Raw genomic sequence first — 25,389 nt, 5'->3', positions numbered from 1 at the left:
GCAGTGAAGGTGTTGGGAACTGGTTAGAGTCTGGATATATTTTGAACTGGAGCTGGCAGGAGCTGATGACAGACTGAACACAGGATGTGAGAGAAAGAAAAGAGTTAAAGATGACACCCAGCAGTTGGAAGAAAGAACGGTCCTTTCCTTAGATGAGGAAGACAAGGGGAGGAGCAGGTTTGAAATGGTGACAGCGAAGATCAAAACTGTTTGGACAAGTTTGAGCTGCCCATTAAAGCCTGAAGTGATGTCAAGAAATATAGTTGGGGGAATTCCTGTGGTCCAGTGGTTAGCTCTCTGAGTTTCCACTGCAGGGGTCCCAGGTCCAGTCCCTGGTCAGGGAAATAAGGTCCTGTAAGCTATGCAGCATGGCCAAAACATAAATATATAAATAAATAATACCTCAAACCCTAATTCCTTTATAAATAAATAAATAAATATATATATATATATATATATTGCTTCCCTGGTGGCTCAGTAGGTAAAGAATCTGCCTGCCATGTGGGAGACCCAGGTGTGATCCCTGGATCGGCTGGAGAAGAGAATGGCAACCCACTCCAGGTTTCTTTCCTGGAGAATTCCACACAGAGGAGCCTGTCAGATGTAGTCCATGAGGTCACAAAGAGTCAGACACGACTGAGTTTTATATATTATATGTATTTATGCAAATCTGGAATTTAACAAAAGGTCTGAGAAGAGCTGAGAGGGTCCAGAAAGACACAAACCCTTTGACACCAGCCTGGGTCGTGTCATCAGCAACTGTATGTAAAGGGAATGGGAAGCTTACACCTCCATGTAGTAGTAGTATGCTGCTTGAACCACATTCTGTAGAGCCAGCTCCATCTTCCACTGTCTGTTAGCATCTTTCCTTTAATCATATTACTGTCCCTAGGTGGCACACATATACACTTAAATTCCTTCCTCTTTGGCTCTCCTCACATTACACACTCACTATGCCTTCTATAATCCATATTCTATGTCACTCCCTAAAAGGACATATAAGACTGCAAATTTAATCAATAAATGTGTGGGTTCTGACTGATCCACCCACCAGCCCTTCTCATCTCTCTCCCTTTCCTCAGGCTTCCCTATTCCCTGACACAGCAATATTGGAATCAGGCCAGTTGAAAACACCACAATGATCTCTAAGTGTTCCAGTGAAAACAAGAATCACTCATTTTAAATCAAAAGCTATAAATTATTAAGTTTAGTGAGGAAGTTAGGCTCCTTTCCCAAATATTGTGAATGCAAAGGAAAAGTTCTTAAGGAAATTTAAAGTGCTGCTCCAGTGAACACAAGAATGATAAGTGAGGGGCTTCCTTGGTGGCTCAGTGGTAAAGAATCTGCCTGCCAATCAAGGCAGGAGACACAGGTTTGATTACTGATCCGGTAAGATCCCACATGCCAGGTAGCAACTAGCCTGTGCACCACAACTACTGAGCCTGTGCTCTAGAACCTGGGGGCCACAACTACTGAGCCCATGTGTTGCGACTACTGAAGTCCACACGCACCTTAGAGACTGTGCTCCACAGCAGAAGCCACAGCAGTGAGAAGCCTGCACCTATTAACAAGAGAATGGCCCCCGCTCTCTGCAACTACAGAAAAGCCTGCACGGCAATGAGGACCCAACACAGCCAAAAAAAAAAAAAAAAAAAAGAATGATAAATAAAACAGTCTATATGGAGAGAGTATTAGTATTAGTGGTCTGGATAGAAGATCAAACCAGCCACAACATTCCCTTAAGCCAAAGCCTAACCCAAAGCAAGGACCTAAGTCTTTTTAATTCTGTAAAGCCTGAGAGAGGTGAGGAAGATGCAAAAGAGAAGTTTGAAGCTATCAGAGGTTGGTTCGTGAGGCTTATGGAAAAGAAGCCATCTCCCTAATATAAAAATGCAAGGGCAGACAGCAAATGCTGATGTAAATCTGCAGCAAATTATCCAATTCCAGATCTAGTCAAAATAATTAATGGACGCTAAATTAAACAATGGATTTTCAATGTAGATGAAACAGCCTTCTACTGAAAGAATATGCCATCTAGGACTTTCATAGCTAGAGAGGAAAAGCCAATGTCCAGTTTCAGAACTTCAAAAGACAGGTTGACTCTTGTTAGGGACTAAGGCAGCTCGTGATATAGACTGAAGTCAATGTTCATTTAACCTTTTGAAAATTCCAGGGCCCTTAAGAATTATGCTAATTCTGCCCTATAAATGGAACAACAAAGCCTGGATTACAGCACATCTGTTTACAACATTGTTTACTGAATATTTTAAGCCCAATGTTGGGAACTATTGCTCAGAAAAAACAGATCATGTTCAAAATATGACTGCTCACTGACAATACACCTGAGAACTCTGATGGAGATGTACAGTGAAATTAATGCTATTTTTCATGCCTGCTAACACAACATTCATTCTGCAGCCCATGAATCAAGGAATAATTTTGACTTTCAAGTCTTATTATTTAAGAAATACATTTTATAAGGCTATAACTGCCATGAATGAGTCCTCTGTACAAAGTTAATTGAGAACCTTCTGAAAAGGCTGTACCATTCTAGAAAACTAAGAACATTCAGGATTCATGGGAAGATGTCAAAACATCAAGTTTAACAGGGGTTTGGAAGAAGTTGATTCCAGTCCTCATGGATGACTTTGTGAAGTTCAAGATTTGAGCAGAGGAAATAACTGCAGGTGGAAAAATAACTAGAATTAGAAGCAGAGTCTGAAGATGTGATTGAATTGCTGCAATTTCATGATAAAACTTCAATGGATGAGAAGTTGCTTCTTACGGATGAGCAAAGAAAGTGGTTTCTTGAGATGAACTCTACCCATGGTGAAGAGGCTGTAAAGATTGTTGAAATGACAACAAAGGATTTAGAATATTACATAAACTTAGTTGATAAAGCAGTGACACTATTTGAGAGGATTGACTCCAATTTTGAAAGAAGTTCTACTCTGGGCAAAATGCTATCAAACAGCACTACATACTACAGAGGAATCATTCATGAAAGGAAGAACCAATCAATATGGCAAAATTTATTGTCTTATTTTAAGAAATTGCCATATCTACTCCAGTCTTCAGCAACCACCACCCCGGTCAGTCAGCAGACATCAACATCAACGCAAGACCCTCTACCAGCAAAAAGATTATGACTCAGGAAGCCTCAGGTGATGGTTAGCACTTTTAACAATAAGGTATTTTTTTTTTTTTTTAGAACTTCCCTGGTGGGCCAGTGGTTAAGAATCCGTCTGCAGGGGACTTGGGTTCAATCTCTGCTCGGGGAAGATTCCACATGCCATGGGGCAACTAAGCCTATTCACCATAACTACTAAGTCAGCGCTTTAGAGCCTGTGCTCTGCAACAAGAGAAGCGGTGGCAATGAGAAGCCCACACACCACAGTGAAGAGTGGCCCCTCCCCCCACAACTAGAGAAAATCGGCATGCAGCAACGAAGACCCAGCACAGCCAAAAATAAGTAAATGTCAAGGTTGTAAAATCCATTAAAAAATAAAGTATTTTAAAATTAGGGTACATACGTTGTGTTTTTTTTAAGATGATGCTATTGTACACTTAATAGACAACAGTATAGTGTGAACATAGCTTTTATATGTACTGGGAAACCAAAAAATTCATGTGATTGGCTTTATTGCAATATTTGCTTTATTGCAGTGGTCTGAAACCAAACCAGGAATGTCGCTGAGGTATGCCTATATATTTGCTGAAGTAATTCTTAAAACTCTTGGCATCAGAAATGAGTCGGTGTATCCCTATTATGCTCTGTGGTTTTTCTCTCTTCTAGGTCAGTGAACAATTTCCTGATGACTGGTCCAAAGGTAAGAAAAAAATTCCTTTGATTTATTTGGACTTCACTTAACTTCTTGACTGAGGACTATGTCAATTTCTTTTCATTATATCCACATCTTTTATTATACTGTGTATCTTTTAGGCAGAAAAACTGTGGCACAGAAAGGGATACACTCCAAATTACACAGCAAACTAATGTCAGAGCCAGGACAAGAACTCAGGAATATTGACTCTGAATTTATGGCCAGAATAAAAGTTTTCTTCTGTAGTGTCAGGCTATAGTCAGCGATCCTTCTCCACATGGGATGGGGGGGGGCGGGGGCGGGCGCGGCAGGGGCAGGCCATCCTCCATCTTTAAAATGCTGGCATTCTACTACATGATCTCTAAGAATATTTCCAGCTACAAAATGTTCTCTTCATAGGATGAAAACAGTTGGAAATTCATGAATCATGTAACTGAGTCTCATTTTGAAGTGACAGAGTACAGTGAACAGAGGTAGTGAGGTCTAGAGTCTAATGAAACACCAGTTTCATTCCTACTTCCACCATTTGCTAGTGGTGGGACCTTGAGCAAATTGTTTTAGTCACCTTCCTGAGCCTTGGGTTACTATTCTATGAAATGGTACCAATTTCACAAGGTTATTTGCGATGTTACATTAGACAGCATATTGAAAGTGCTTACTCTGTCATTAATTTGGAGGAGTGGGAAAGTGTGCAGGAAAAGATGCGCTTGGCCACTTTAAGGCAAACGCCTACCAAGTTCAGCTGCTGTGAGTCTGAAGTTTGACACCTGTGTCCCTGCAGGCTTACCTGATCTACTCCAGCAGCGTGGCAGCTGGTGCCCAGAGTGGAATTGAAGAATGCAAATACCAGTTTGCTTGGGACCGCTGGAACTGCCCTGAGAGAGCCCTGCAGCTGTCCAGCCATGGTGGCCTTCGCAGTGGTAAGGAAAGCTTCAGCCACAGGTCCCTGGACCCCTTGGCCACAGGTTAGAGCCCCACTCTCCAGGGATGGAACCCAGCCTCCTCTCTACCTTTGTTCCTCCGCTGGTCTCTGCTCTCAGGTCATCTCCCTCTCTAGTATCTTCTCTGTTTTTTGCTCCAGCTCCTCTTTTTCTTTACTGACACCCTCTCTATTCAACAAATGGCCCTTGCCTCATCCCCAATCCTATACCATCTGCAGCCTCCTAGCTTCCTCAAAATATAAATAGATAGGTAGAGGTCATATATTTTCACACCTCTTAGCCTCTTCCTTTAGCAGGCTCAGTAGAGAGGTACAGGGCAAGTAGAAACTGACTTGGAGACCAGATTCCCATACAGAAGATTGAAAAGTGGCCATGCCAGGAAATGATTCAGGACTAGCTAGCACCTCTCAGAAGCCTCTCAGACTTTGATGTTCCAAGAGAAAGTGGGGATGGGTTCTTTACAACCTGACCTTCAGATTCTTCCCCATTTCTTTCTTGGTCTCTTTCCCACCTAAATGCCACCCATATCAACAATACTCTAGACACTCAGTCATAAAATGTGTAACCTGAAAAGATGGGAAGAGAGAAGAGCTGAGCTGAGACCAGGACTGGAGCAGATCCTGAAAGAGAGTAAGGTACATTATAAAGGTGGCAAGATATTGGGTTGGCCAAACAGTTTGTTGGGGTTTTCCATAAGATCCTGTGGAAAAACCTGAACTAACTTTTTGGCCAACCCAATAGAATGGAGCAGAGTGAGGAGGGTATAATGATGGTATTAAAGGTATGTCTTTGGGCTGTAAGTCCTCCCTCTAACTCCCTCAATTTTTGGTTCCTGCCAGCTAATCGGGAGACAGCATTTGTACATGCCATCAGTTCTGCCGGGGTCATGTACACTCTGACTAGAAACTGCAGCCTTGGGGATTTTGACAACTGTGGCTGTGATGACTCCCGCAATGGGCAACTGGGTAAGTAGTGAGCTTGGGGGTGGGTAGGGCAGCCCAGTGAAGTTCACTCAGGCAATGAAAAGCTTGGCAGGTACTTGGTGGAGTGAAGAAGGGTTGTAGTCTTCTAAATCTGAGGAAAATCAAGGTGGACCACTTTGAGCCCAAGTGGCGCTACAGTGACAAACAAGGCCATAGGTAGCTGGGAGCCCTTTTCTCACAGGGTGTTTCCCTTAACTTAAATACAATAGCGATAAAAGAACAGTCCCTTCAGATTCTAACCTATTACTGTCTCGACCATGGGAGGGGAGCCCTTCCACACTGCCTAGTGAAGGAAAGCTACAGGGCTCAAAATAGCCTGGAGTTAAAACTCCCCTCCAGGTCCTCCCCACCGTTCCATACAGAATAAAGAACTTTCTCCCCGGAAGAAAGGAAGGGACCTTAAGATTGATTACGTTCAGCTCAATCCCAGCCAATCCCAGTCTCTGGCCGGTCTCAGGCATTCCTTGCCCCAGTTGTTGAAAGCTAACTAATCAAAAATAATCATGAGGAAAAACAGACCCCCTCAAAACAATGTATCTCTGCATATATATGTTTTCTATATACACCTACTCTCTTCTTAGCGCAGCAGCTCACTCATCTGACTGCTGCCCCTTCTCATCTCATTAAAGGTGATCTGTTCCTGTAAAGTGCCGGTCTTGTGTTTTTTTTCTCGAACTTCGCCTTCTCTAACTCCCTTACCTTACACCTATCCCTATCTCATTTCCCCCGTTTACCTCCACTGTCCTCTGCAGTCCTCTGCCCTTCACCTCAACTGCCAACTGCTGTTCCATATTATCTCAATTGGCCTCTCTCCTCCTCAGGGTCTGCACTTTCCTCACGTTTTCCACACCACTTTGTGCCTTCTGGACGTCAATCTCTGGCAGAGCATGTGTACACTCTGCCTGAAGGCCGGGGAACAGGCACCTGCCTCCCGTGGTAGCTACTTAACGTCATTGGAGTCCTGAGCAGGGGATGGGCTGAAGCTAGGAGTAGGAGTACAAAGGTGTCAAAAATAAATCTGGGGTGAAACTAATCTGGAGCGAGGGCACTCACCCCACCTGAATCCTTCCCCAATCCCCCTAACCCACTTAGAACCAGCAGCCCAGGAGGCTCCGAGCAGCCTGCTCAACGGCCTTTCTGCCCACCACGTTTTCCAGGGGGCCAAGGCTGGCTGTGGGGAGGCTGCAGCGACAACGTGGGCTTTGGAGAGGCAATATCCAAGCAGTTCGTCGATGCCCTGGAGACAGGACAGGATGCTCGGGCAGCCATGAACCTGCACAACAATGAGGCTGGCCGCAAGGTGAGTCCTGCAGCCCGTGGAATCAGGTGCCTGGCTCCATCTACTACCAGGCCTAGGTCTTTTATCAGACTGGGCAAACGTGGTACCAAGCCAGCTGGCCAGGTAGACTTGCAGGAAGCCTCGCAACTCACCAGAGGGCGAGACTCCCCAGGGACGCAGTCCCTGGCCCGCTCACTCGTAGCTCTCTCCCCAGGCGGTGAAGGGCACCATGAAACGCACGTGTAAGTGCCACGGGGTGTCTGGCAGCTGCACCACGCAGACCTGCTGGCTGCAGCTGCCGGAATTCCGAGAGGTGGGTGCGCACCTGAAAGAGAAGTACCACGCGGCTCTCAAGGTGGACCTGCTGCAGGGTGCAGGCAACAGCGCGGCGGGCCGCGGTGCCATCGCTGACACCTTTCGTTCCATCTCCACACGGGAGCTGGTGCACCTGGAGGACTCCCCGGACTACTGCCTGGAGAACAAGACGCTAGGGCTGCTGGGCACCGAAGGCAGAGAGTGTCTGCGGCGCGGCCGGGCCCTGGGCCGCTGGGAGCGCCGCAGCTGCCGTCGACTCTGCGGGGACTGCGGGCTGGCGGTGGAGGAGCGCCGCGCCGAGACAGTGTCCAGTTGCAATTGCAAGTTTCACTGGTGCTGCGCGGTCCGCTGCGAGCAGTGCCGCCGGCGAGTCACCAAGTACTTCTGCAGCCGCGCGGACCGGCCACGCGGGGGCGCGGCGCACGAACCCGGGAGAAAACCCTAAGCGACTCCCCTCCCCTCTTGTTTCCCGGTTGGTCCTTGGCTTTTTTTTTTTTTTTTTAAGAGACCCCAGTAGTGAGGAATCTAGGGAATAGGGACCCCACACTACCAAGGCCAGGGATCCCGAGGGGGAAAGCTGCTGCATTCTCTCCAGAGCTCGCCACTTTCCCACCTGTTTCCACAGTTCCTCTGCTGTCGGCATCGTTTGCCCACCACACTGAGACCTGCAGCGCTCTGTTCTGAGACTCTGAGCTATTGATCTTCCCAGGACTTCGAAGAGAACGGGCGTTCCTTCTCCCGGTCCTACCTGACCTAGCCTGTGGAACTTAGGAACTGGAAGAACCCGTCTGAGATATGCAGGGCCCAGAGAAAGCATGGCTTTTTTTTTTAACCCATCTTCCCCTCCGCTACCCCTACTCCCCAATTTTCTGCTGTCAGCTCTCTGCCACAGCCACACCTTCCTTGGGCAGAGGCCCTCCTGTGCTTGATTCCCTAACTGCTGGCATAGACTCCCCAAGAATCTCTACTTTGCCCCCCGTTATCCTTCCTTCTTTCTCTGAAAGAGATACTGAGGAAACCGACCCAAGAAAAAGCATGTCTTTAGGGGTTGGTTCCTAGAGGCAGAAGTTTAAGATGGAGGAAGTGGGAACGCTTGAGTGCCGACTTGATGAAAACCAAGGGTGCCACTCACCCTTGTCGTGTCTCTAATGGACTTTGCCAGTGGGGCAATGACCTTCCTAGACAATCATCCAAGGTGCCCCAGACATATACCCACAACATCCAGGCAAGAGGTAAGGGGAGAGTGCCAGTTATTTCCTACCCTTTCAAATAAGCTTCTGCATGCTCCTAACCTACATTCTCCTAGCAACCAACTTTACCTCTACTCTTCCTCAAAGGATCTTATTCCCCTGAGCCAAGACTGAGATAAATAAAGCTAATTTCCCTTCAGACCCTGGTTTGCACCTCTGAAGACAGGTCATGAGGAATGAGAAGCTGGGATCCCTCCTTTTCACTAACCTGATTCTCAAATAGGCAGGATTCAAGTACTGGATACTTTCCTTCAATATGTAAACTTCCTGCAATGAAACTGTTAATAGGAAGTTCAGTACCTTGAACCTTAATTTATTGCAGTCACTGTGACATCTTTTTTTCCAGGTATTGAACTTATTCTTGGGGCTATGGGGAAAGGTGCATGGAAGATGTAACCTTTAGGCTCTCTCCTCCCTCCCACCTTGCCTGGATACTATCCTCCTGTGGGCCTCACTTCCCTGATGGCCTATGTAGTTATCCTGGCCTGGCTGAGGTTCATCTGCCAAGTATTAGGAAATCATGCCCATAAGTCTTCCACTGATACATTTACTCAGTGGCTAAGACCTTGCTACTTGTGGTGCTTCTGATTCTCTTCTCAGAAGGAAGCAGTACAGCAGGGACTTGCTGATGGAATAGGGCTCGGGAAGGGAAGAACTAACTCCTGACAGACCCTCTGCAGCCCAAGGAGCCTCCCAGTCATCTCCTTCCCCTAGGCTGGTCCTGGATCTGGGTGCCAGGCAACCCTCTGGAGCAGAATGGGTCAAATGCTAGAAGACTTCATCTCATCTCTTGTCGAGCAGAGCACAGGGAAAGAGTAGCTCCAAGTGGGTAAAATGGGAGGAGGCTCTAAGGGTCGATCAGTGAGAGCAGAATGGCTCCCATACTCCAAACTGAGACAACAGCAAGGGCAGATCTCAAATCCCTGGCCTCATCCCTACATATCTTCTGGTCCCACTAACACCTACTGAGGAGAGAGGTTCACCTTCCCTCCTTACAGGGTACATGCTGCCCTCCAGGGTATTGGGAGTGCTTCACTTCCAGTTCTACCAGCAAAGGCCTTTTGCTCCTTTCCTCAGCTTTGATCTGGGCCTCGTGGATCTCCCAACTAGCCCTTTGTCCCTAATCAAGCAGTAGCATGCACTAACTTGGCTGTCCCACTTGGTAGAATTGCTTGACAGTGTTCAGTAAGAAATCTGGCAAGGCAGCTAGAAAATATAAAAGTAAAACCTTGTAAAGGAAAGTGACATTCCCCAGGAGGTCTCTCAGCATACTACTAGGAGAACTATCATGTGACCTGTGTGACAACTCCAGGTTGGTATTTGAAACATGTCACGCTGCCAGAAAGTTCTTTCACAGGTTATTGTTTTATATTCCCAAATGTCTATGATTGATACCACATTCATGTCTATAAAGAAAACAATACTGAGCTACCTTAGATCTGGATTACTTTCCCCCAGCCCCTTACATTATCCATTGATTCATTTATTCATTCAACAAAGACCACAGTAGAAATACAGTGGTGAACAACATACTGACCTCCTGCATTCGTGGAGTTTAAGTTCTCTCTTATAATCAATCACCAGTGCTGTGTTCCTCTTTATAAATGTGGACAACCAGACTGGCTGCTTGGGAAGATTCAACTTCAAGGTCAGCGAGTGAAAAATCTTTTGTTTTACAGATTTAAACTGACGCTGAGAAAGATGTCTGGCTTGTTCCACCAACTAGTAAGGTACCATGGGGTGAGTTCTGGAACCCAGGCCCCTCCCCTCCTCTTGTGCGCTCCTTAGGAGTCCATCTGTCTCAGCCAGGGGACAGAAGCGGAGGGAGGTCCTGAGAAGTGACAAGGATGCTGGGTGGAGGGGACAAAACACTGTCTCCTTCCTGTCCCTGGCCTGTGAGCCTACACACAGGCAGGGCTTTCTTTCCTTGAAAAGAATCTCAGCCTCAACTGGCCTTAGCAGCAGGTTAGGGCAAAGACAGAGACAGGGTCGTGCTCAGCACTGGCGGTGCTGGGGGTGGTGGGAGGGAAGGGCAGGCCAGGGCACTCGCCTATTGTGGGTCTGGATTGGATGCTTCCACTCATTCATTTCCTTTTAATTAACCCGCATTCCTGGAGGAGAAATATTTATGTTGGCTCCCATAGAGGCAATCTGCAGACTGGAAAGAAGGGGGAAGAAAGCCGGCCTTAGCAAAACAATATCTCTCAAGAGCTCAAGAAGAGAAAATAAGAGAACAAAATGCCATTAAAATAGCCTTCTACCCCCACCGGAGTCAATGAAAACTTCATTTCACATGCTAATCCCCCACTCCGCCCCCTTCCCTTCTCACAACACCTTTCCGAAAGTGTTTGGGAAAAGTCTTCGCAGTCAGTACACAGCTCCCCGCAGCTCAGACTTCTCCTTGTGTTAGTTCAGGGCCCCAAGTGGGGCTCTCGCTCCAGCAGCGGCTTTTTTCTCCCCCACTTTAATTTAAACAAAGACTTCAGAGTTCATCAACCTCCCACTGAAATTCACAGCTGCTGAACAAACTAATCCCCTCTCCCGGCTTTTCTTCCCTTCAATGGGCTCTTGGCTTCAAAGACACTTTGGGAAAGGACTTTGCTGGGGCTCACACTGCTTTATCAATAGAAGTTAGTGCAAGTATTATCTGAAGAGCAAGTGGCTTTACAAACAAATACTGCCTAACAATCCCTTCCTCCCAAACACACACATCTAGCCTGCAGACATGATGGGATCTACAACAGGATTAGAGATCGTACCCCTGGCTTCACACCCGGCCCCTTTGTGTAGCTGAGCTCAGCCCTGAAGTGGTGTGGGGAAAACCCTGGAGCTGAATGTCAGGCACGGATGGACACATGGACACACACACACACACACACAGTGATGTGGGGAAAACCCTGGAACTGAATGTCAGGCAAAGATGGAGACACACACACACACCCCCGAAGTATGTGGAGCTGAATGTCAGGCACGGATGGAGACATGCACGTGCACGCGCGTGCACACACACATACACACCCCCTCCGAGTGGCCATAAATGCTGCAAGGAGAGAGCCTAATTCAGTGCCACCTCCTTTCTTCAGTTCTCCTGACTTCCTATCTGTCCCCAAGCGCCTCCCCTGCCTTACTGAGGTACAGGAAGCAAGAAGAAAGGACTGGGAAGACAGGTAAGAGCAAAATAGGACCCAGAGGAGATAATAATTGGGAGATGACTGAGGAAACCAAACTAAAGCAGCTTTATTGCACATAAAGTACATCAGGGCTTCAGTGCAGAGTCCAACCATGAAAGTGCAGCCAGGGAGAGAAGGCAGCCCTGAGATGTGTGGGGGTGGGGAAGAAGGGCCTCCAAGTCTTGAAGAAGAGTACCAGAAGAGTCTTTCATTAATATGGCTCCTATTCCAGAACCAGGCTTCTAATCACAGAATGAATGGGTCTAGATCTTGCCAGGGCCAGAACTCAGGCAGGCTGAGTCAGGGGCTGCTCCCCATGAGCAGTGGTCCTTCTGCTCCTATCCCATAGTTTAAGACAACTCTCAGCAAAAGGCACTGCACTCCTTCCGCCCTCCACCTCACCTAGTTAACCCTTAACAATGCTGGCAGAGGAGAAATCCCTTCTTAAAAGGGCCTGAGTTCCTTCTCTTGGTTCTGCTCAGCACCCATCACTCATGTCTAGGATTTGTTGAAAGGGTGAGCAGCGGTCAACTCTACCCCAGTCTCTGGGACTCAGAGAAGTATGGAAACATGAAGTCAGAGGCAAGAAGAAGGGAAAGTCAGGCTCATAACCCACAGAAGGGGAAACACATAAGACCCACACGATGGGTATGGCAGAGGTAGACTTGAAAAAATGATCCTGCTCACCCTCTCAGAAACCACTTGGACAGAATACCCCTGGGGGAGAAGGCACCCTATGTCAGCCCCTGTTGGAGTATAGTTTTAGGGAAAGTGAAGAGAACAGGCTGAGCGAGCCCTGGGCAGATCCCAGAGGGCCAGGCATAAAGTTGTAGACAGCAGGCACTCTGCTGGTTCGGAGCCAAGCCTACAGCATCATATACCTGGCAGCAAGGGAGGAAGGCTGGGAAAAACAAACAGAATCTGTTCCAAAATTCCCTTCTTGCAGGAAGGGATTAAGTAACAGTAAAAGTGGTCTCCTGGCAAGAGGAGATGCCTGGTTTAGACGTGCAGCTTATGAGCAATGGTGAGGACAGACTTCAGGACAGGCATGAAGCTGGAGACCTCACTGAAGCTGCTGCAGCCCACCACCTGGGCATGCACCATGAGGCCCTGTTCTGAGCTTCCTGCGTCCACACATCGGGCAATCTCATGGAGCCCAGCCAGCACAGGAGGCGAGAGCTGTGGAGGGATTGGCCCAGAGTTAGTAAGCCCAACTCCACCCCTACCCTGGAAGCATGGAGGGGAGAAGCGAGGACTCCTTTCTGGAGTTCTGGAGCCCAGTGCAGGCAACATGTCTATATTCTGTAGGGAACCCAGGGTCATGAGGCTTATGGGAAGAGACACTGCATGCCCTCTGGCCATGGGTGAGGGTGGAAAAACAGGAGGCAGATGAGCACCACCGAGTGTACTTACTGTCCCCTCACAGAGCTTGTCATACAGACATTCTAGACGTTGCGCAGCTTCATCTAGCTTCCGTTTTGTTTTCTGCAGGGAGGGAAATGGATTCTAATTCCAGCCCCTAAGCCTAATACTACACAGGACCATAAAGAATCATGGTACCTTTAGAGCTAGAATGGCTCAATTCTCTTTCTTTCATTTGACAGAGGACAAATGGAGACCTGAAGAGGGTAAGTGACTTGCTTTAACTGACTCAGCCAGGAATGAATGGCAGGTCTCCTCACTACTGATCTCACCCTCCTTCCAGTACTCCCTGCTGCCTTTCCAAGAGCTAAGTCTCGGTGCTGTTGGGTCCTGCTACCAAGGAGCTAAACTCCAGACCAGACAAGTCCTCCCCAACTCCACACCGACAATATCAAATAAGTATAAGCTACAGACAGCATGTCCAGGAACAGTAAGAAGATTCACACAAGGAACTGGTCTTACAGTTAAGGGATCCTGGGACCAGCTGGGGTCGGAAGGGAGCATCATGGGGAAGGTTCAGACTCACTAAGTCAGTGGCAGACAGGGCGCAGCGCTGCAGAAGCGCCTCAAAGCTGATCTTCATGGACTGGTGTTCAGGGGGCATCTCCTTCCTGTCCATCTTCTCCAGTGGCTGCTGACATTGCTGAGGAGGGAGCAGGGAGACAAGAGAGATAGGCAAGCTGTCCTGCTTATGGCTCCCCTCAGGACTAGTCCTCTGTGATTTGGGGTCATGCTGCTCCCACTGGAGCAGAACTGGGGAGGGGCATCCCCTTTCTCTGCAGTAGGGACACTTGGTATCTGCCTCCCACCCCATCTCTTTCAGCCCAGAGTCTACCTCCAATGTGAGGAATGAAGCCATCCTCCATGCTCCCTGCTTTTCTACACCCAAGAAAAGAAGGTTTCCAAGAGGAAGGAAAACACATCATTCCTGTCACCTGCCGGCTGAGTTCTCGTGGGGTTCCAGGGGGAGCATGACTCACACTGGGGACAGTGGGTTGTGAGGAAAGGACCCCTTGAGGCTCAGAAGCGAGGCACATAACTGGAGCAGTAATTGGTGCTGGGGGCATAAATGCCTCTGGCAACTAAAGAGAGAGAAAAGAAAGGCACATGAGTCTAACCTGGAAGAACTCTTCCACCCTGCTTTGAGGGAGTGGCAGAAACTATGAATGAACAAGGGCACAGAACAGTGAGTGGGGAAGTTAGAAGTCAGAAGATGGTGAATAAGAAAGAAAGAGGAAAAAAAAAAAAGAAAGAAAGAGGAGGTGGCTGAGGGGAGAAGAGTGAGTGGGGAGAGAGAGGAGACAGAGTGCCCATCTGAGAATGGGAAGGACCAGGCTGCTTCTATAAGGAACTAGAGCGTGGCTCGTTGGTGAATGTATGAGGGTTGAGTTGGGACAGATGTATTCACCTTTTTCCTCTGGAGGTTTCCCTTGAGCACTGGAGCATTTTTCAAGGAGTCCTGAGGTCCTGCATAGTATAAATACAGGGGTATTTAGGGGCATGACCAGAAACACTGAAATTTTTGGTCTGAAGATCAGTAAAATTGTTTTAGTTGGAGTCTTCTACATACACCCTCTGCAGACCAGCCACACACTCAGTTGACATTCCTAACCCTAGTTCACTGGCTTGAGGAAAGAGACTCCCAAGGTGGTAGTGGGGAGGGGAGGAGAGGAGAGGGAGGCCATGGGAGAAGACTGACCTGGGTGAGGAGTCAAGATGCCAGTGGTCGGGAGGACACCAGCGCGTGAAGTACCTGGCCCTCCTGGAGGGTGGGCCCCAGGGAAGCTGACAGGAGGGGCTGGTGGCTGGGAGCTCATTGGGCTGAAGCCTGGCGCTCTCACAGGAAGCAGAGGGGGCACTGGAGGAGCCCCAGGCAGGGGGACAGAGCCAGGCTGCATAATGTCTGGGAGTGCCATGGGTGGAGCCAGAAGAGGCCATGTTCCAGGGAATCCCACGGGGTTAGGAGCTTGCGCCCTTTGCCCTCGTAACAGCTGAGGCTGAGATAAAGCTGAAATGGGACAGAGAAGAGATTCAGACCACATCAGAGAGGAATCATGGAGGAATAAAAACAAAACTATAATAATAATAAATAATATAAGTGTACGGAGATCTACCATTTACAAACTACTTTTAACTATATTCCTTATTTGACCCTCAAAACAACCCTGTGGGATTGAAATGACCAATATAACAAGCACTCTCAATTTTCAAAAGAAACAAAGTGGCTAGGTATAGTGCACAAAGTACAAAGCCAAGTACTGACAGTATTAAGAATTCAGACTCCAAGCTCCTCCCACTAGATGGACATATTACTTCCCAAATCCATGTCAGCCATGCCAGCAGTTTTTCTCTGCGCTCTGTCTAGACAGATCTCCATTCAGCTGGTCACTCACCAGGCCTTACCCCAGGGCCCAGAGGCAAAGGCTGTGCTTCCTGGACCCCAGATGGCCTGTAGTCACTTGTATACTGCATTCTGGAGCCCTGATAAGGGCTAGGATGGGAAGGTGTCAAGGGCATCATTAGTGATGACTGAGGTGTAAAAATCCTTGGCCTTGGAGGTAGAACTGGAACCTGTAGGAAGAGAAAAAACGATCAGCATCTTGGAAAGGAAAAGAAAGTACTAAGTAACTGAAAATGGAAAAACAACAGGGAAAATGAAACCAAAGGCTAATTTAAAAAAAAAACCAACAAAATTGATAAATCTTTATAAAGACTGACAAATATAAAGAGAGAAGACACAATTCATCAAGATAGAGGATGAAACAGAGAATACTTCAACAGACCCTGCATCCATGAAAGAGATGATAAGGAATGTTACAAATGACTTTACAAATAATTTGACAACTTAGAAAAGTGGAAAAAAAAAAAATGGACGAATTCCTCAAGAACCACAAACTACCAAAACTCTGCTAAAATTAAACCAAAAACCTGAACGTTCTATAACTATTAAAGGAATTAAATTTGTAATTAAAAACCTCTTCCCACCCCCTTCCCCAAAAAGTTTCTAGGTAGACCTAGATAGTTTCACTGGGGAAATTTTACCAAACCTTCAAAGAATTGACACAAAGGTTCCATAATCTCTTCCAGAATATAGAAGGACCATTTCCTAATTTACTTTATGAGGTCAGTACTACCCTGATACCAACACCACAAAATAAAACTACAGATCAATATTTCTCATAAACTTAGGCACAAAAATCCTCAGCAAAATTTTAGTAAATCAAATCCAACAATGTATATAAAAATAATATACCACAACCAAATAGGATTTATTCCTGGTCATGGAATGTACAATCATGATATATTTAAAAATCAATCAACGCAATCCACCATATCAGAAGAAAAATCATTTGATCATACAAAATGATGCGGAAAAAACATTTGACAAAATTCAGCACTGATTCATGACTCAGCATCCAGGAAAAGAAGGAATTTCCTTAGTTTCACAAAGAGCATCTACAGAAACCTAGAGCTACCATTATTCTTGGTGCTGAAAGACTGAATGTTCTCCCCCTAAGACTGGTAACAAAGTTACGGTGTTCACACTCACCATTCTCATTTTAATACTACAAAAAGGCAATAGAAATTAAAGACATGTAATCTGGGAAAAAAGGAAGAGGGATAGCCTTTTTAATAAATGATTCTGGATATCCGTTGGCAAAAAAAATAAACCTTGACTCAAATTTCACACTTACACAAAAATTAACCCAAAGTGAAACATGGACTTAAAACAAAACTATTTCTAGAAAAAAAACAGTAGGAAACTTAGGGGATCTTGTACTAGGCTAACAGTTCTTTGACTTGACATGAAAAGCATGAACCATAGAAGGAAAACTTTATAAATTGGACTTTATAAATTTAATTTTTGGTTGCTCTGTGAAGGACTATTAAAAATATGAAAAGAAAAATTCTTACATAATTATACACACACACACACATATGAGGACGTGTAAAACCAGTGAAGTCTGTGGATAATACTAATGTTAATTTCCTGGTCTTGCTATTGTATTGTGGTTGTCTGAGATACTGACATGGGATGTGATGGGCCTGGTGTGCATGAGACTTCCCAGTACATTTCATTGCATCTTCTTGTGAGTCTATGATTATTTCAAAATAGAAAAGAGAGAGGAAGGTTGGGGAGGGAGGGAGAGTAAATGAGCAAGTAGGAAAAATAGAAGGAGGTGGAGCAGAGGGAGAGAAAAAATGAGGGTGGAAATTAAAAGATGGGACAGGATAAATCATCAGAATTTTCCTGCCTAATACCTTTATCTACTCTCCCTGGATTTTGCTCCCCCTGGTAGGCTCCTAGTCTCACAAATTAACAGCATCCTATCTATCTGGGCACTGTCCTCTACACCATCATCAGTTTCTGTCAATTCTACTGACTAAATATCTCAAATCCAACCTCACTTTCTAGTTTTATATCATTTCTTTCCTTCATCATCTCCTGCTATGCTCCTAACTGTCTCTAGCCTTGCCCTTCCTTCTAGGAAGGAAGGGCATAGCTAATCCTTCCCTTGCATAAGACCACTCAATAGCTCCAGAATGCCTTCAGGGTCAAGTCTAAACTCTTGAACACAGAAATGCCAGGTCTCTTCTGATCTAACTATACATACTGTTACCCCAGCCTCAACTAACTCATCCAACTGCCACAAACACCTGCTTTGTAACCTCATTAAAATGTTAGTCATTCCTCAAACAGGCTTTGCTTACTTTCCCTTTACTGCCTTGGCAGATGCCATTCCCTCTGCCTGAAGTAACCTTTCTTCACTCTTCCTTTGCTTAAATAACTTTTAATCTTCAAGACTCAGATCAAATATCAGTAAATTGCTTTCTGTGTGATCTCAGGGCTCTTTGATCATATCCCAATCAGGGCATTTATGAATTTTACTGTAGTTAATTTTTACATATCTATCTTTTCACTAGACTACAAGGAAATTAAGGGCAAGGATCACGGTTTGTATACTTTTCTGTTCTAAATGCCTAGCAGTTGTTCAATAAACAGCTATTTAAAAATAACTGAATCTATGCTTTATGAAGATAGGAATTTTCATCATTTTTTAAATTAATATATTCCAATCATGCCTGGTACTTGGTAGACACTTAATAGGTATTTTTGAATGACTGAATAAGCAGGGTCTTACCTGGTGAGAAGACTGGAATTTCAGTCTGGGAGAAGATGTCTCTTGAGAGTAGGGGGTAGCTCCCACGACAACCCGGGGGAAAGGGAAAGGGGGAGACTGCCGGCCCAAGACACCAGAACCCTGGGCATGAAAAAGTCGATCTCTCAGCTGCTGAACTGGTGGCTATAAAAGTTACAATAATGAAAGACTGTGTTAAGTAAAATTAAAACAAGCAAACAACCTCTCTTACAAGCCTAGCCTCACATAGCTTTTAAACCTCAGCTGACCCTCAACATTTTGGCCATCTCAGAGAACTCAAAAGGTCTCTAACCCCTGCCAAAGTGACATCTGCCTTACTAGTTATTTCTCTTTGAAGGTACAACTCAACTGTTTTAAACCACTGAGAAGCCTTCTTCAGCTTCTCCAGACAAAGCCAGCCCCTTGCCTGTGAAGTCCCACAATGCTTAGTATAAGCTTCTGTTATGGCAGGATAAATTACTGACATCTGGTTTTTCTCCAAGAGACTGAACTTCCTGAAGGACTAGGTCTTATTTATCCTGGGAGCTTTAGCATTTAGCATAGTGCCTGTAACACAGAAGTGCTCAGCCAATGTTAAGATGACTGAAAGAAATGGTTTGGTCTCTCAGGTGTGCTCCCACTCACCTGAGCACAGTCTCTGGGTAGGTAGCTCATGGCAGTGGCCAGGCTGCCCTGGGCTGCCAGGAGGTTGGCATACTGAGTGATTCTGTAGGTTGTGGCAGGGCCTGGGTTCACCCCATCAGGACCCCGCAGTAGCTCCAAGCTCCTGTTAAGGATCATCACTTTCTCCATCAGGTCCTGGAGGGACAACAAAAAAGGGCAGTCAGTCCTCATCAACGCACACCCTGCTCTCTTAGCTCAGGCAGCTCAACCAAGGACTTCCCTACTATGGATAGCAGGTGATGATATATGATATGTAAGAGACATGACAGCCAGAGAAGGGCCACTTGGCTTCACCTCCCAAGCTGTTTGGGTCTTACACTCTTGTACATTTCTGTCTCTTCATTTTGGATTCTTTACCTTTTATGCTAATACATCTCAATTTCAGATTCTGTTATCCTTTTATTTCATGTGTGACTTTGTCTCCCCGTGACTGTGATCTGGGCAACCACAGAGTACTTGGTACAACTTAGATTCACAGGACTTTTCATAGACGCTAATAGAAGGCCCAAACTCAGCATTATTCAAATACAAAGTAAACTTATATACCCAAACCTGAAGTGGGAAAAAATTACAAAGTTAATATCTAAGCAGCTGCTACTCAATCTCCCTTGACTGAGAAGGAGGGAAGATGCTTATCCATGGAAAAGGTCCCAGACTTTGAGGGCCCTTCCCTCTTCCCTAAAACTCCTGATTCCAGCCTGGATACCTAGAAGACTCGCCTCTGATGTCCCTGCAGTCTCCACTTCCAGCCTCTCCTGAAGGCCTGGTATGGCGGGACCAGGCCCTGAAGTGAAGGGGTACCTGTAAAGCCATGGAGGAAGAAGCTGGCTGGCATCTTGCCCAGCACTCCACCAGCCGCTCCACGCTCCCTGAGCACACGTAGCAGAGTCTGGCTTCAGAGGCGAGAGCCCAGCCACTCTCCTGCTCCATACGAGTTCCCAGCCTGTCTGCAGAGAGATAGAAGCTTCTTAAAATGGCACAGCTTCCCTGTGCTTCTCCTCCTTCTCCTGTTTGAAAACAGGTGGGGGACCATGAGCTATGGGACAAGTAGTCACAGTGGCTTTAAGACAACACTGAGGTTAATCCTGCTCTGCAGTGAAGGGCAAAGCTTTTGCACTGAGATCTGACAAGAAAAAGTAAAAGAGGACAATAAATGCCCTCCACAGAAAGCAGAGATGCACTCTAGTCCCTGACGACATGGCTTGGCCTCCCAGAGTTCAGGCTGCGCCTCTGTCTCCTCCCTCAGTGTGCCCACTGACTCCATGCTAGAGTTATACCACTCCATCCTGGAGCCAAGGGCCACCTACCACAGAGCTCGGGGAATTTCTCTGGCTCTGAGTATGTCAGCAGCAAGGCCAGAGCCTCTCTCCAGTTCTTCAGGCTACAGGCACACACCAGGTCTTTCCAATTCTTCTGTATAATGCAGGCTAGCAGCTGTAATGGGCAGTGAGGGAAGGAAGCCATCAGCTGTTCATGCAGCATAGGCAGCAGAAGTCACACACAGGGATGTGCTGAGACAAGCCCCTGTTAAGCAGCCTTCCTGTTTGACCACTGACTAGGGGCTCAGGGTAAGGTAAGGGTGGTTGGAGTAGGAGGAGAGAGAGGCAGATCCTCTAAACACCAGTCCCGTAGTGTGGATAGCCACTTGACAAGGTCCAAGCAATCCCTTCCTCCTCCTCTCTGCATGGTGGGCAGTTACCGGGGCGATTCCGGTTTTCTTCTTGGCCAAGTAGCACTCCTGTGCTTGCTTCAGCAGATCTGCACCTCCAGCCTGGGCCAGGATGATGGCATCAGCAAAGCGCTCTTCCTTCAGACACAGCTCCACGGCAGGGCCCAGTTCTCCAAGCAGGAGAGCCCGGCTCAGGAGTCCCTCCGTGTCTGCAGGCAGAGCATCCCCTCTGTATCAGCCTGCCCTCAGACCAGCGCTTTATGTCCCCACCTCCTATACCCTGCCTCCCTGAGTCTCTCTCACCCCAAACTCCCAAGATTCATTCCTTCACAACAAAATGCAGGAGGGTGTCCGGGGACGCCCAGGTCCAGTGGTAAATCTCTACGAACAGAACCCAAGACAGGGGAGGGACTCATGGCAGCTTCACAGGTGTGCCATGTGTTTGCTCAACAACAAGAGGGTCACAGTTCTTTAAGCAGGAAGACAGAAGGATGAAGACTACCTTGGTAGAAGGCCTTCCATATGAAGGACCCATTCATGAAAATCTTCAGCCAGAGAGAGCTCTGACTGGTACAGGACCATCTAGCATTTGCAGTCATGAGGGGAAGCAGGAAGCCAGGGACAAGAAGGCAGGGTCTTCAAGTCTCGAGAACTCTGAGCCCACCTATCCCCACACAGAGGGTTCCTCTCCCTCAGGGTCAGGGTACCTTCTGTGATGGGGATCTCCCACGGAGTCATGTTTTGAGGGATCAGCTCATCAAAGAAGGCTGAGGAGGCTGAGGCTTCCCAGGTAGTATGTTTGGAGGTCTGTACGAAGAAGGACAAAAATGGCTACTTGGGAAATGAGCCTAGAAGACAGAGAGCTGGCTTAGTCGCTCTCTTTGAGAGTGCTATTAAGAGTTGTTCCTTCAATAGAAATAAAAGCAAAAATAAACAAATGGGACATAATCAAACTTGCAAGCTTATGCACAGCAAAGAAAAACAAAAGACAATATACAGAATGGGAGAAAATATTTACAAACGATGTGACTGACAAGGGCTTAATTTCCAAAATATACAAAACAGCTCATACAATTCAACAACAACAAAAAACAACTCAACAGAAAAATGGACAGACAACCTAAACAGATATTTTTCCAAAGAAGACATACAAATGGTCAACAGGCACATGAAAAGATGCTTAATTATTGAGAAGCAAATCAAAACTACAGTGAGATATTACATTACACTAAACAGAATGGGCATCATTAAAACATCTACAAATAAATGCTGGAGAGGGTATGGAGAAAAGGGAACCCTCCTACACTGTTGGTGGGAATGTAAGCTGGTGTAGCCATAACAGTATGGAGGTTCGTTAAAAAACTAGAGTTTCCATATGATCTAGCAATCCCTCTCCTGAGCATATATATGGACAAAACTATAATTCAAAAAGATACATGCATCCCTATGTTCACAGCAGCACTATTCACAACAGCCAAGACAGGAAACAACTTAAACATTTACTAACAGATGAATGGACAAAGAGGATGTGATACATACACATTGGAATACTACTCAGCCATAAAAAATGAAATAATGCCATTTGTAGCAAGATGAGGAAAGACAAATACCATATGATATCATTTATATGTGAAATCTAAAATATGACACAAATGAACTTCTCTATGAAACAGAAACAGACCCATGGACACAGAGAACAGACTTGTGGTTGCCAAGGGGGAGGGAGGTGAGGAAGGGATGGAGTGGGAGTGTGGGATTAGCAGATGCAAACTAATGTACATAGGATGGATAAACAAGGTTCTACTGTACAGCACGGGGAATTATATTCAGTATCTTGTGATAAACTATAATGGAAAAGAATATAAAAAAGAATGTATGTATATATATATACACACATAACTAAATCACTTTGTAGTACAGCAGAAATTAACACAACATTGTAAATCAACTATCTTTCAATTAAAAAAAAAAAAAAAGAGTTGGCCCTTAATGGGTAAAGCTAAAAGAATAACCAGGTAAAGTTTGGGAAGTGCTATACTTCATGGTTAAAAGAGCTCTACTCCTAGCTCCAAACCTTATGGGTTCTGTGTCTCTCCTTGGTTCTAAATGAGTGAGGAGTTTGAAAACTTCCACAGAAGTTGAGCACTTATTGAGAGCAAAATGAAGAGCTCAGAGGGGCAAGATTCCCTAAGGGCAGGTTTTCTATGCCACCCTAGATGGGGCTGGCTGGGCTCCTTCCATACCTGTAAGAAGGCCTGTTGTCTGTTACTGTTGGGGTCATCTCCCTTGGACTGAGGGCTCTCATCCAGCCTCAAATCACTCCTCAACCATGTGGCCACCTGCAGGGAGAAACATATGAATACCACTCTTCCCAACACATGATCAAATAAATATTAAGCTTTTCTTCCCACCTTCATACTCCACCAACTGGACTTACTAAGATCTTTGTACTATTTTCCTGAGAAACAGAATAACTCCAGGAGGTAAAATGCTCATATATGCATTATGGAAGCCCAGGAAGAGGTATTCTGAGATGGTTTCCACCAGCAGGATTCTCTTTTTCTGCAACAAACACATATTTCTGACGTGAAAGCAGCTTACCTTCTTCTGAAGTTCATCTTTACTATATCCTAATAGCTTCAGGAATTTCATTCTGGAGTCCTCCTCTAAAGTCACCTAGGAGCCACAGAAGACAGAAATGTCCATTAAATGAATGTGAATGACTCTCTCCTGCACCAGTTGGACATCTGTGCTGGTGTACCCTCAAATGTAGCTCTACCAGAAGTGCCCCCTGAGGCCAACACTATCTCTCCCCTCTTTTCCACAGACTTGATTCCTGTGGGGTTATGGGTAGATTTGTTAATAAACCCTTTCTCCCTTCTGCATGAGAACTGGACCTTCAAGTTGACTTTCTAGATCTATTATGCTGGTACCCTGATAAGAGTAAAATGTCAGCTATGTTTCTAGGCAACACTGCTTGTGACTGGTAAATTGCATCTGGACTGGAACTATGTAAACTATAAATAATTGATATGGGCACCATGCTATGGGCTTCCCTGATAGCAAGGACTCTTGTACTAAATAAATCCCTTGCAGGGACCCTAGAAGTTATGCTTCTGGAGTTCATAAAAGAGATATTGGTCCTTGTGGGCCTGAGGCTTCTGAGCCAGTGCAGCTAACACACCAGCTTGATGTATATCTTATCTTCTTGCACCTGAGCTGTCTTCTGAGGAGCTGAAGGGGAGAACTCTACGCTGCTGCATGGACTGCAACAAGGACTCCCGCAGAAGAGAACCACTTGATGCAGTCCTGTGAATCTAAATGGCTAGGTGAGAAGACTCCTAAGTAGAAGTTGCATGGATGTGGTAAACAGTAAGCTTACCTACTCATGTTCCAGATACTGAGGGCCAAGGTTTCCTGAAGCTCTATCCTAATGGGTTAGCTGAGCTGGGCCCTTCATTTATTCCACACTGAACCATAATCTTTCACAAAGTCTCTCAGGGACCCCTCCTTCTTCTATGCTCTTCTGGAAATGCTTATCCACACTCAGCTTCAGAACTATTATGATAGACAGCTCTTGCATAGCTTTAAATCAGACTCCCCTCTGTCCTATGGGCGCCAGTGCCTCCTTTGTTCAGCAGAGTAAGGGCTGAACTCTCGATTATTCCCTCCACCCTTTCCCACCCATCATTCCTGGAGCTATTACCTGTATTTTGCTTATAGCAAAAGCATTATTTCTTATTATTTTCCTCCCACATCTTTTCCCAGCTTCACTCTACAGTTGATGATTTTTCTCACATTCTTTTCCTCTTCTCAGACTTCTGGTGTCTACCTTCATAAAGTTCTAGCACAGACTCCGATTTCTTCTCAAAATCCCCAGAAAAAATCCTTTTTTGCATTCTACTTTATAACCCAAAGATCTGATTAATCCCTTCACTGCCTGTCCAGTTGCTTCTCCTTCCTTTAGCTCTCTCATGCGTTCACTTCCTTTGATAAGTAAAGCACTCCTCCTCGTGTCATAAGCAACCTGAAATTGGATTGACACTGGAACTGAAGCCATGCTTCCAGAGTAGAGTGGCACTTGAGCCCGCCACAATGACTTGCCTTGGGTTACCTGATAAAACTCAAAGCCTTCCAGGTGATCTTCTTCCCTTCCTACTGCCCCATGGCATGGCACTGGAAAAGCCTTCACCTTGGATCTGATAAAGTACCCAGGACATCAGCAATAGTAGAAAAAAGGCCAATGTCGCTTGTATTCCTCAGTTTCACTAGCCATAGAGAGTCTCTGAGCCTCTGGTAAAATGAAGATTTTGTTCCCAGGATGGGTGCTGTGTAGGAAAAAACCCAGCAGGGTTAAGGCCTCTGTAATCTGGGCCATAGGGTGGTTGTTGACAGAGGCTGGGGGATCTGGCTTTGGGGAGACACTTCTGAGCAGCCAGCCTTCAGGCTTCCTACCTTCAGGAACTGCCAGAGCATCTTTTCGCTTTGCAGTGTTGCTTGCTGGATCTTGTTCTGACAGTAATTCAGGAGATTTCCTGATCCCAGGGCCTCCTGCAGCTCAGCTGACTGTGTCAGGAATTCAGGTTCTGTGGTGACCTGACTGATAAAGACTAGGCGGAAGCAAGGTTGTGGCACCTGATGGACAGGGGTGCTGGGGAGGCCAAAGGTCACCAGCTTGCCCCCAAACTGATAAAGGAAAACAAGAAGAGTA

General features: G+C 46.1%; 2 protein-coding genes across 12 annotated transcripts in view; one reads left to right on the top strand and one right to left on the bottom strand.

Moving 5' to 3' along the window:
• The window catches only part of WNT8B (Wnt family member 8B), a 91,032-nt gene extending 83,245 nt beyond the window's left edge, over positions 1–7,787 (top strand). Inside the window, exons 4-8 of the mRNA XM_043475739.1 lie at positions 3,797–3,830; positions 4,606–4,744; positions 5,605–5,730; positions 6,906–7,048; positions 7,242–7,787. Coding sequence (XP_043331674.1) covers positions 3,797–3,830; positions 4,606–4,744; positions 5,605–5,730; positions 6,906–7,048; positions 7,242–7,787 — 988 coding nt within the window. The remainder of the gene's footprint in view (positions 1–3,796; positions 3,831–4,605; positions 4,745–5,604; positions 5,731–6,905; positions 7,049–7,241) is intronic.
• SEC31B (SEC31 homolog B, COPII coat complex component) overlaps positions 650–25,389 on the bottom strand; it is a 41,069-nt gene continuing 16,329 nt past the window's right edge. Inside the window, exons 11-26 of one of the 11 annotated variants that reach the window (XM_043475728.1) lie at positions 25,134–25,364; positions 23,280–23,354; positions 22,922–23,017; positions 21,386–21,485; positions 20,709–20,887; positions 20,317–20,443; positions 19,811–19,956; positions 18,971–19,144; positions 18,329–18,490; positions 15,578–15,755; positions 14,884–15,192; positions 14,593–14,651; positions 14,120–14,266; positions 13,711–13,827; positions 13,176–13,247; positions 9,030–10,750 (exon numbers count right to left, since the gene is read on the bottom strand). In XM_043475728.1, coding sequence (XP_043331663.1) covers positions 10,691–10,750; positions 13,176–13,247; positions 13,711–13,827; positions 14,120–14,266; positions 14,593–14,651; positions 14,884–15,192; positions 15,578–15,755; positions 18,329–18,490; positions 18,971–19,144; positions 19,811–19,956; positions 20,317–20,443; positions 20,709–20,887; positions 21,386–21,485; positions 22,922–23,017; positions 23,280–23,354; positions 25,134–25,364 — 2,232 coding nt within the window. In that variant the 3' untranslated portion in view covers positions 9,030–10,690. Of the gene's footprint in view, positions 2,682–9,029; positions 10,751–11,805; positions 13,248–13,646; positions 13,828–14,119; positions 14,267–14,592; positions 14,652–14,883; positions 15,193–15,577; positions 15,756–18,328; positions 18,491–18,970; positions 19,145–19,810; positions 19,957–20,316; positions 20,444–20,708; positions 20,888–21,385; positions 21,486–22,921; positions 23,018–23,279; positions 23,355–25,133; positions 25,365–25,389 lie in introns of those variants that run through there. The other 10 variants (XM_043475726.1, XM_043475727.1, XM_043475731.1 and 7 more) reach the window with 10 other exon arrangements.

This window comes from Cervus canadensis, chromosome 8 (genome assembly GCF_019320065.1).
Source record: "Cervus canadensis isolate Bull #8, Minnesota chromosome 8, ASM1932006v1, whole genome shotgun sequence".
Taxonomy (NCBI): domain Eukaryota; kingdom Metazoa; phylum Chordata; class Mammalia; order Artiodactyla; family Cervidae; genus Cervus; species Cervus canadensis.
The sequence above is the reverse complement of the archived record's forward strand: the minus strand, read 5'-3'. Positions and strand labels throughout refer to the sequence as shown.